The sequence below is a fragment of the Rhinopithecus bieti genome, unplaced genomic scaffold (assembly GCF_001698545.2).
Source record: "Rhinopithecus bieti isolate Rb0 unplaced genomic scaffold, ASM169854v2 scaffold_7212, whole genome shotgun sequence".
NCBI lineage: Eukaryota > Metazoa > Chordata > Mammalia > Primates > Cercopithecidae > Rhinopithecus > Rhinopithecus bieti.
Window position 1 is genome coordinate 5,439,311 of NW_016806198.1, and position 12,512 is coordinate 5,451,822.

The following is a 12,512-nucleotide window of genomic DNA, read 5'->3' on the forward strand; positions in this document are numbered from 1 at the left end:
GAGAGTCAAACTACAGTGGAATCTGTGTTATTAAATGGTAAGGATTCTCAACCAGCAGTAGTCTCTAAGCAATAGATCAGTAAGAAATGTCTATGGTTTTTGCCCCTGGAATAGTTTCAAGTCTTCCCTATCATATCCACTTGAGTTTTTAAAAAGCAACTTCATAAAATACAATATAACTACAATCAAACTGTTTTAATGTATCTTATAGGACAAATAACTATTTTTTAAAAATCTGTGCTCACTAGTTTTATTTATCACTGAAGAAGAAAGCTGAGATACAAGCGTCAAATCCTCGACTTGTATTAATTCTGGGGAAAGTGGTGATTTAGGGGGTTTTATACACCCAGAAGAATCTCCAGATTCATGTTTGCATTTCTTGCTGCGAGCCTTCCCTGAAGACAAAGTTGAGGATAACAGTGCAGGTTTCTGAGTGTTGGCAGAACTGCTAATGTCAGCTTCATTTTTTTTCTGACTTTGAGGTTTAGGTGAAATCGCCTGAATAAATAATAAAAAATTGATATTTTTATTTTGGCTTCTTCATTTTTGCTCTTGTATTCTATTTTGACTGTTAAGCAACTTTAGTATCCAGAAACATTGTTAAGCAACATATAACATTTCTATTACAAATGAAAAACCAAAAAGAACCCCACAAATTATTAACTAAAAGTTGAATAGGCTGTCTTTAAAGGGATGCTGCCAACTTTCAGTCTAAATTCATTTTTTAAATATATTATTTGTAATATTTTCAGAACATAAAATGTTATCTTACTGGACAAATATTTTCAGTATTAAATAGAAATATACCCCTTTAGGAACCATAACTGCCAATGACAATAATTCAAAAAATAAACAGCATCTTCATGTTTTAAAGGATTAGAGGAATACTTAATTTAAGCTTTTGACTTTAGATGTTTTCTTATAAAATCATTTCTTTCATTAAGTTGAATGTGAAGGTCTAAGTAGACAGTTTCCCTTTAAAGAAAGATCTGAACAGGAAAACAATGACCAAATTAACAAAACATTATCTTTAACTCATTTTAGCGCTGAAAGCTAGAGTTTCATAAGCACAATGCATCATGAAATCAGAGCCACCAGCAATATAGAGTTAAAAGACTAAAAAACAATACAAAACAAGCAACAACAACAAAAAAAACCAAAGAGATAAAGTGTAAGTTAAAAACATTGGATTTAAAAACAAAATACGTCGCATTCTTAGATGAGAGTTTTACCTTCTTCCTGCCAACTGATACTTTTAAAAAAAAATTAGAACTTTGTCAGTTCTTTCATAAAAGAATATTTTTATTCATTTGGCTGTAAAATTTCCTACATATGTTAAAATATGTGTGAATGTGTCCATTTTCAAAACAAGAGAAAATAGCTACATTGGATGAATTTGCAATCTATGGTGCTGCAATACCTCTCTTTCTGATACACTTATCTGAGAGCAAAATATATAATATGCATTTTTTGAAAATCGATTCTACCATAGGCCTTTATAAACAGTCAAATTGCTAGCACCATAAACAACGTGCTTGTCCCCAAGAAATCTTTTTACTTCCGTATCTTGTGGAGAATAACTATCAGGTCTACTGTCTGCAGTTCTCTGGAGTATGAAAGATCATTTTCTGGGGACTAAATAAATAAATAATTCTGTTCCCACTGAGACACAAGTCAAATTTTGCTGGGGAAGAAAAGTGCATATTTGGTATTAAGTAGGGCACCTCGAATGCTCTACAGACAGCATGTTGGACATACCATATAAAAGGCCTGGTGTCAAGTGTCCCATTCATTCAGTTGTCATCATTTCTATGATTGGATTTACTCATTACAAATGTGTATAAGTGCAGATTAATTATTTGAAAAGGTACTTCACAAATGGATAGTATTCCTAACCTTATCATAAAAGGTGTTGCCAGAAAAGTAATTAGAGCCATTACTTGTAAATAAACAATTTTATTGTTCATCTTCACATATGTGAAAGACATCACTACAGCATCCATTACTCTCAAGTTACAAAGTTATAAAACAAGATTTTAAAACTTAATATCTTGATAAGGTGCTTAACTTCTAAACAAGGAAAATTAACATTGTTTTAAAACTTACTGAGTTATTATGCATCTAATGCAAGTTTTATCCAAAAGTAAATATAACATGAAATATCCCTAATACAATTAAATAATCTATAATTAATAAGCTGAGAATTGGGGTTTAAGACCACAGAGTTTGAATTTTTTAAAAATATAAATAAGTCCATTAGCACAGTAAGTTTTGACTACAGGCCTGTTATCAATCGATGTCATGAGTGACATTACTTTAACTCATTAGGAAACAGAGGTTAGTAACAATCAATACCTCTCCTTTAGGTCTACTGCTGATACCAATTGAGATATAATTAAAAGCTTTATAACTCGGCTTTTTAACTATGAAGCGAGGCTAACACATAGGATAAAAATAAGTGTTTGGTTACAAAACATTTTCACATTGAAGTCAACCTGAATGACAAATAGAAAATGAGGGAATGGCGTGGTGTTCCTTAAAATCTAAAATAATTTACAAGGTTTTCATTAATGATTGTTGGTCTCTTTGTTACAAAACTGGCAAGGACTCTCAAAATTTTTTAATTATGAAAATTGAAACAGCCGAGTTACACCATTTTCCTTTCTTTCTTTTTTAAATTCAATTTCAAAACGTGGTTTTCTGTACTTTTCTCTAAGATAGGTACTGCCCTCTACACTAACTTCCACATTTAATAAGTACTTTTCACAATCACATTCACCTCAGCAGGATTGTGCATAATCAAAGATTGACATTGTAATGAATTTTCCAGAAACATTTTATTACCCAAGTCCCTGATTTATCGCATTCTGAGAATACCATAAACAGTGGTGAAAATACAAAATATTGTTATATCTGGGACGTTGAATATAGTAATACACAGTAAAAAAAGTTATTTAAAATTTGGTTGATATATTGACAATAACGGCAAAGACTTAACCGTTTGATGATCACAGAAAATCAGAAGGTATGATTCAATGACATATTAATCAATTTAAAAGATCCATTGATTTAATACAACATTAATGGAGGCACCAAAACAACGCATTGTTATCAAATCAGGCCTAAAATAACCCTGAAAAACTCAATACAATATCAATTAAATTTGGAATAGCTTTTAAAACGCATCTAGAGGAGAGCAAAAGATACTCATTTTAAAGACTTCTTTATTAGGCTACTAATAAAGAAAAGTAATACAAAAAGGATATATTAAAACTACATTAAGGCTCAGATTTTAAAACAGGAGAACCAAGGAAATCCAGTTATGGCTATTACTGCGTTCTTATAGTCTTACAGTGCCTAAGAAGTTAAGCCCTTAGAGAATGTAAAAGCATGCACAGTTCATTATGTACAAGTATTGTGGGAATCTGAAGGTAGCCAAGGCAAAATCTAGCAACTGCAACCTTCACTTTTAAATTCCTCTATTAGGTGGTTTAAAGACAGACCCTTAATAGTTTTTTAAACTCTCTTTTTTTGTAGTTATTAAAATATACATCCTAGCAAAAATGTATGGCTCATTGATCAATTCATAAAACACATAGTCAGTCTAACACCAATTGTTACAATATAAAAGAAACTTCTTACAAAAGAAGTTTTATTAGATGTCAAAAAACCCTGTTTTAACTCACAAATGGAAAGTATTTGTGTAAGGGTCTTTTTGTAAGCTAGTTAAAGGTGATCCAGCTGGAAGCTTATACCCTGGGATGCCTGTCTCCAGGCCTTCAAATTTTGGAGACAAAGGCTTTAATGCCAGTCTATGAAATCAAACACTAATGAAGTCTGTAGTTATTTGTATACCTTGGAGAAGGCAGAGTTAAAAATATATCATCAATTAATTAGCTTCCTATTCCCATATCTGATCAAAAGGGGAATTTCAATTACGTAGATACTAGAGCTCCGTGATCATTCCAGTGGGAACCCTGAAAAAAATCAAATGCTACCATTTCATACCTGCTCCAGCATTGGAGCTGTTTCATTGTAGTCTTCCTTTTTTTCAGCACCATCCACCCCAACAGCTTTGGATGCCAACAAACCTTGAGAAAAATTGTACAGAAATTGTTTATTAGAAAAAATACTGATTTACACCCTAATTAACTTTTCAAAAATCTTAGCAGTTGAATTTCCTATACTTTGTAATATATAGGAAGTAGTCTCAAATGTTTTCCTTTCGAAAATACAAATATGCTTAATAATAAGCCAAGGGACTGAATCAGAACTTAAGAGTTGCTTACACAGTTGTGTGGGTTTTAATATTACTCAATGAAATCACCAAAAACACACACTTGCACACATACATTTATTCTGTAAAAAGTTAAAATTCTATGTCTTCATGTCCAGATTAAGGTTGCTCAGGTTGCTAATACTTATAATACAGGTTTTGTCTATACAACTATAAAAACAGAATAAGAAGAAATCCTTCCAAACATCTAGAACATAAAATAAGATTTTCTGTTGTTTTAGTAGCTAAAAAGCTACCAATTCTTAAGTTCATTCAGATCCTTTTAATCTAAGCTTTCTGTGTGCCCAGTTGTACCTCATCTTCTTATAAGAGTTTAAACACAGATGGATCTATTTTATATTAAGGGAAAAAAAGTGTGGGTCCTTCCTAGAACATCTGAACTTAACATTATAGTTTATTTTGTCATTTTGTCTATAAATGACAAAAATTTTTAGAAGTTCCAGTTTTCTTCTACGTATGTCACTAATTCTCAAATTTAAAAGACAGAATAGGCCAAGCACGGTGGCTTACGCCTGTAATTCCAGCACTTTGGGAGGCCGAGGCAGGCAGATCACTTGAGATCAGGAGTTCAAGACCAGGCTGGCCAACATGGTGAAACCCTGTCTCTACTAAAAATACAAAAATGAGCCAGCCTGGTGGCAGGCGCCTGTAATCCAAGTTACTCAGGAGGCTGAGGCAGGAGAATCACTTAAACCCCGGAGGCAGAAGTTGCAGTGAGCCGAGATCCCACCACTGCACTCCACCCTAGGTGACAGAGTGAGACTCCGTCACCTCCCCCCGAAAAAAAGACAGAATATTTTATTGTAATATATAACTGTATTACTAATTTGAATCCCAAGACATTTAAAACTCTGTTTTAATAAAATACAGGCATTTACTTGGTTAAAATTCTTTGCTAAGCCTGTCAGGTACCTTCAATGAAGTCTAGTTTATAAGCCTTGTTTAAGGCCACACTGCTCATAAAAAGTCACCAAAATTCATTTCTGTGTCATTTCAAAGTTGTCAGTTACCTCCAATGAAGCCCAGTTTATAAGCCTAGAACAAGTATTTGTTTTTGTTTATGGCCACGCTGCTCATGAAAGGTCACCAAAAATCATTTTTTGTGTCATTTCAAAGTTGGCCACACAAAAACTTTGCTCCAAAGCAAGCATGTTTAACAACTGACAACTTAATAGTAAACTGACTACAGCAATTATACTACATACATTACAGAAGCTGTCCACAACATACGTAACAGGAGAAAAATGGTGCCCCCTCAAACACAGTATGATGTAGAGGTATCCATGAGGCAACATGTCTTAACTTTATCAGATAGCTACCCTAAAGAAGTTAAGTGATCAAGGTAGGAATTCACATATTAAAATTATATTCTTGGGCCCAGCACGGTGCCTCACGCCTGTAATCCCAGCACTTTGGGAGGCTGAGATGGGAGCATCACCTGAGGTCAGGAGTTTAAGACCAGCCTGGCCAACATGGTGAAACCCCGTCTCTACTAAAAATACAAAAATTAGCTGGGTGTGGTGGTACACGCCTGTAATCCCAGTATGGGAGGCTGAGGCATGGGAATCACTTGAACCTGGGAGGTGAAGGCTGCAGTGAGCCGAGATGGCACCACTGCACTTTATCCTGGGGGACAGCGTAATACTCTGTCTCTAAATAAATAAATAAATAAATAAATAAATAAATAAATAGATAAATAAATAAAATTATATTCTTAAAGTAGTACTCGAGGCAAATTCTAAACTAGGGCAAAAGGTACGCTAGTACTCAGAATGACTTTAAAATTAAAAAAGGCCCTGAGTGTAAGACAATTGATTTTGATACATCTATGATTAGTATTAAAACGTGGTATTTAAGGTCTGGCAGCAGTGGCTCATGCTGTAATCTAACACATTTGGGAGGCCGAGCTGAGTGGGTTGCTTGAGCGCCAGGAGTTTGAGACCAGCTTGGGCAATTATAAGCAAGATCCCATATCTATATGTTTCTTAAAATAAGTAGAAAACAACAACGACAAAAACCCTGGTATCTTGGTACCAGTTTGAGATGTAAAAAAAAAAAAACAACAAACAAAAACCAAACCAAAAACTACATAAGTATTGTTATAGTCTCATACCACATCAACTGTAATATAAACAATTTTACAAAAACAGCTTTCAATGCCTAATTATATTCTGAACATATTGAACTATTTATTTACATTTAAGAGTCACATTCATCTCAGGTTTTTTATTCTTTAGCTAATATTCTAAGGTCGGGCAACAAACTATTGAAATAAAAAAATTAGAAAATCAAGTTGTTCATTTGTAGGAAAGCTGAGTAGAGTTCTTTTTTTAAGGAGCTATTCAACAGGACAAATTTTCGCCTATTTATATTTTATATAATCTATATCTTTTACTTTCCCTTTCATATAGGTGGTAGAAATAGTTTTTAATATTCAATAGATGAAACAGATCACAAACTAAAAAACTGAAAATAAGGTACCACAAGTAATAAAAGAAACAAAGTAATTCACCTGTAACATACAGATTTACATTAGGATATTACAGACCCAGTTTATTAAAATCCCTTTCCATTAATGGTTTGAGAAGGAAAAATAAAGTGTTGTAATGTGTTCATAAAAAGTAATGAGATTTAAGAAAAACTACTTAAAATGAGATTTTAAAATGCATACTTGGTTATCTAGAGAATTTAAAAGCCCAAATATGATTAATAAAGTTTTTTCACGCTTTACATTCGCACCAACTTACAAAAGACTTATTAAATATAAACAACAAAATGGAACAAATAATAAAATAGGTACTTGAAGAGACAACTCTTGACTACTTCTGCCTTAAGAGGCAGTCCAAAATCTGTTATCTTAACCTGCTAATATTCCAGGAAAAAATGCACTATCCACAGAAAATGAGAAGAATTAACTGAAAGGAAATTATCAGCAAGTACCTATTAATTATCAATGTATTACTAACAGGCCCTCTTCTAGAAGAATATACCTATGGGATAAAATTGCCCAGTAAGAATGCATTATGCTCCTTCAAGAAATTATTTAAACTTAGGTAAAAGAAGAATCTCAAACAGTCATCAGTTCAACCCACCAACAAAGTTACAACTTTCCAATATTCTATATTAGCTATAAAAAATACACAGCTGGTCTTTTCCTGCCAATAGGAATAAGTAGAACAGAGCCCAGAGCTCCCTGGAATGGGAAAGGGAAACAAAGAAAGAGCAAAGTGGTTAAATTCTTGGGCTACTTTTCATCCAGGTATTTCAAAACACCATCTTCTTGCTGGAACTAAGAATCAAATATTCTTGATATTATTATCAATAACATACTGCTGGTCAATTCAAATTTCAGGATTTTAAAACTTTTAAATTCCTTAAGTTACAAAAACATACCTTAGCTAACTGAAATTCCAGAAACTCTTAGAGCCTATTAGAAAGAGACCATGCACCAACTGCTGATGTTTTTCTCCTTTGCTCCCTCGATAATCTGCAGTTTAGTCTACTCAAATTCAATTTGTTTGCAACTTTGTCCCAAAAGTATGGACTACTAATTTTCTAAGTAAAATTGTTTATTTCAAATGAGTATGCATAAGCCATAAAATAATAGCTATCAATAAGGTACATTACATAATGAAAAATATGAATCAGGAGGTTGTGTGTGTATATTGCACAGTATATGGAATATGTATATATGCACATATATGAAATATGTATATGTATATATATGGAAATATATATGTATATACATATATATTCCATATACTTTGCAATTATATTTTCAACGTCTACCCATTTGGAATCTTTGAAAAACGCCATCCTTTTAACATTCTCTATATAGAAATGGGGTTTAAAATCATCACATGGTGTGTATGTGGCAAAGTGAATAGAAAGAATGATAAATATATGAATTAAAGTTATCCAACAGCTGGTCCACCTATTTAAGCTAGAACTCTTTCAAAAAATAACAAAATATAGTGGAGAGAAATACATCAGAGCAGGCTGCCATGATCCCAGCCCCAATCCTCTCAGTAGTAAAGGACAAAAAGACACATACAGATGAGCTTGATAAATTTAAAATATACCATAATGCCATAACAAAATTACTATATTAGTTCTCATTTATCTTTTATCTTTATAAACTATAAATGAAATTTACTGTAAAAAGGCAAGCCTGAATTTCAACTATTGAAGACAATCTTACAATATCTGTGGTCTTTTGCATGACATAGTTGCAACATGAAATCAGAAATAGACGCAGAAAGATGAACTATTAAAAACATTATCACACACTTAAATTTTCTGAGAAAATCAAAAGATAGTAATGGCTTCACATTCATAAAATCTTATGCTTTGCTGCTGCTGTCAAACTATAACTTATTCATTTGAGACCCCCGAGGGAAAGTGAAGAGAAAATCCCTCTGTGGAAGGGAAGGGTGTTACTAAGCAACCAGTATTACAAACTTGAGGCACATGGTAAAATGGTACTTTCTTTCCCCACTACTGTCTTTTCAAGGCCATAGAGAAATAATGCATCATTGTGGGCTCAGCTGAGTTTTTCTGTTGCAGTTTTTTTGTTTTTTTACTTCTTTAAACGTTGAGCTTGAATCTCCCAATAAGGCATATGTAAGAGTATATTGACTGAAACTATTAAAGGCAGGTTATCCAAATTGAAGGAAAAAAAAACATGATGCTGGAAAGCTGGCAGTTGTATCATGTCAGCGTCACCTCCGTCTTCTTTGATCTTGACTCCTCCAATACTGCTGTTTCAATCTTTGTATCACAGGAGTTAGAAATACTATTCCACTTCCGCCCAGCACATAGCACTGGGTTCCATATTTTAAGGCAAAACTGAAGTCTCATGCCATAAGAACAATCACTTAGAGAACATTTGGCTTTCTCCAAGGTTAATAGTTTACAAGGAAAAGGTGTAACAGGTTAATTGATTTAAAATATTTCCTCTCCTGGGGCCAAATATGTCCTTTATCAGAGACAGGCATGAAAATAATATATACAAATGGCAAGAGATTAAATATTCTCACCTGCTGAAACCAATTATAATCACTTAGATGAACAATATAAATAAAACAGTGGTTCTAAACAACTCTTAGCTCCAGAGTCACCTTTCAGTTAGCTTCCTTTCTTCAGAAAATGGTCAACATGTTCAGTTTACATTTATTCCTAAATCTGACCATGAAAGCAAGCTTCTTCAAGTTGAAGCCAACAAAGGTTTATACAGCTTAATTAGGCCAAAGGCACTAAAAAAGGTTCTGTCCTCATGATAAGAACATATGACTAAATCATGAAAGTATTTAAATTCCCCTTTTAACATATACTCAGAAAAGGTAAATATGTTCACAATTTCTTTTGAAGACTAGAATCACTAGGCTGAACAGACCATGAAAACAGCAGGATGTAGTATGACTGGCCCCAATTCTAATCCTTCAATCCCCTCTTCCATGAACACTAACCAGGCTAGAATTTTCAGCGTTTTCTAACAACCTAGCATGGCTATTTCCTAAACTAAACTACAAGAAATCATACGGAAATAAGCCCAGATGCTAGTGATCAACCTGAAGAGTAGAAATTAAAAAAACAACAACAAACTTACAGAAATACCTTCACATCAGAAATTCAGAAATTAACAGATTCAGGAAGTAAATGTAAGTCAGTCATCTTTCCAACTATATATGGCACCATCCTTAAGTGAGACTGGTCAAGTATATGAACGTATAAAAATATTTAAAACCTCAGAAATTGTGTCACCGTAAGTTGACAAAATAATTCTTCTAGAAACTACTACCACCAATGTAATTTAAAAATGACTGAGCTTTGTAGCATTCGTCCTTATCAACCCTCACAACATCCCTGTGAGGTAGGTAGAAGATACGTGCTATTTTTCACATTTTACAACAGAAAATGCTGACAGTGTTGAAAGACCCTGACTTTGAAGAACCAGAAAGTAACTGTCTATGTTATTAACAGGTCCATGACACTAAACCAAAACCATTTTACTTCATTAAAAATAAATTACTCTAAAATTAAACCTTCCATTTCCCACCCCCCAAAAAAAAAATCATTGTAGTTTACCAGTAATCTTGTTAAGTCGAGCTCTCTTTGCCTGAAATGAGTTGCCTTGATTATTTTTCCTCTTGTTTGATAATGTGCTCTCTGGCTGTGGAAAGACCATCTTTGGAACGTTCTCTACATGAAGTCCTACTTTTAATAGAACACATATATGAGAGTTTATCTAGAATCCAAAATTAAAACACGTGATTTTTTAATAGCAAAATAGTAAAATGTTTTCACATTAGTTTTTTAAATCTACTACTTGATATAGACCTTTGAAAAACACAAATCCCTCCAGACTAGTATGTTAGAAATAAAAGACAACTAAAGCAGTTACTCTCAAAGCAGGAAGAAAATGACTTACTGCTTTTTCCGTATTACATATGAAGCATATATAGAAGCATATAAAAGGTTGAAGAAAAAACACAAAAGAAAAAATTTCAAACAAAAACCTGCTATCAAGAAGTTACAGATCAAAATCTCAACCTATTTCTATTCAAGAATACTGAGGGCATCCAGTATCAAGTAACCCAAACTAGACTATTAATTTTCAGGTCTATCTGTAAAATGCTAGAAAAGTTAGCCATCATATTATGCTAGGGAAAAAAGCTTAAAAATCTAATTATACATTCAAAATCAAAGGGGCCAAGGGATTTGACTTTACTACATGAGTTTACCAGTGTAATAAGGAATTAACGTAAAAATGTATTTTGTACCAAATGTTTCACTAGATGTAGGCAGATCTTCCTTCTTCTCTATGTCTGGTGTGGCTATACAAGCTGAAGTTTCTTCCTTCTTTGAAGGTACTTTAAACCACTTTCTCTCATCTTTATCCTTATCTTTATTGCTGTTAGCGCTGGTTCGAGGTTTACTCCCTGTTTTGTTCTTGGCTGCAGCTGCAGCAGCTGCTTTGACTAAAGCTATCCAATCCTCCAAAGGAAAAACACAAAACATGTGAAGTATTAAAAATTAATTAAAATGTAATTACACTAATAAAAATATGTGTCACATTTTCAAAGCTATTTTCACATGTAACCAAACATAAATATAGAGATAACAATATTTACATGATAGCTCAACATGGTAGGTTATCAAATTTAATAATCGAATGAGTTAGATTATACAACCTCTCATAAAAATAGGAAGCACATTCAATAACAGGTATTCCATGGACATATTTTCACAGGAATTAAAATCTAAAATAGCAGAGGAAACCTATGGCAGATACAGAATACTACATGACATGCTACCTTAGTATTTTAAGGCTCAAATGTTGCATTCCATCTCTTTCCCGTAATACAAAGGACTATAAAAGAAGGGAAAATGCTATCTTCCAATTCTACAAAGATTAAAAATAGTGTATTCCCACCTACCAAATTGGAATTCCTTATTAGGATGAATGTACCATTCAAATTATAGTCAATCTCATAGAAATCAAGAAAGGTATGATTTTTATTATTTTCTAAAGCTACTGAAGTTCAGATAGCAATTTATCACAACAGTTTAATCATACTGATGAAGAAGAAAAGAGCTCCATTGACCAAGGTAAAGCATTAACTGTCAAAACTCCATATTAATTTATCTCCCCATACAACATCCTAGGTCTTTGTTTGGTATCATTCCTCTGAGATGCAAATATGTATTTTTCCTGTGTTAGTTTGTTGCTAAATACATTTTCCTATTGTATTTTAGCTAAAATGTTTATTATAAAAAAAAAGGTGTAAGGAAGTATAAAGTCCTAACATTTTAATTTTCACAATCAAAATGTTTTTAAGACAAATATTTTAAAATAAATACAAATATCTCTACAAAGTGAATCTGCTGAGACCACTAAGCTTCGTCAAATAGACTACCAGTTCAGATTTACTCAAAATACTTTTAATCCCTAGTCCAAACAACTAAAAATTTCACAACATCAAATGAATTTAATTCATGGTTTACATTAACAAATATAAGCAAAATAGGTTAATAAAATTAAGCAATCAACAATGTAGATTAACATTGCCTTGAAAATATATGGTGAAAATAAGCCATTAAAAAAAAAAATCTGTATTCTCTTTCTCTCATGACTGAAATTAAGTGAAAACATCATGTGATTGCACTTAACACATTCAATCATCAATTTTCTACTGAACACCCTGTCCTATAT

At 32.9% G+C, this 12,512-nt stretch overlaps 1 protein-coding gene across 17 annotated transcripts in view; it reads right to left on the minus strand.

The window, feature by feature from the left end:
- The window catches only part of PHF20L1 (PHD finger protein 20 like 1), a 73,215-nt gene that overhangs the window by 33,587 nt on the left and 27,116 nt on the right, over window positions 1–12,512 (minus strand). For 9 of the 17 annotated variants that reach the window (XM_017875156.1, XM_017875154.1, XM_017875150.1 and 6 more), the window contains 4 exons: window positions 11,080–11,293; window positions 10,385–10,510; window positions 4,009–4,091; window positions 246–498 (listed from right to left, as the gene is read on the minus strand). In XM_017875156.1, coding sequence (XP_017730645.1) covers window positions 246–498; window positions 4,009–4,091; window positions 10,385–10,510; window positions 11,080–11,293 — 676 coding nt within the window. Of the gene's footprint in view, window positions 1–245; window positions 499–1,936; window positions 4,092–10,384; window positions 10,514–11,079; window positions 11,294–12,512 lie in introns of those variants that run through there. The other 8 variants (XR_001886223.1, XM_017875152.1, XM_017875147.1 and 5 more) reach the window with 2 other exon arrangements.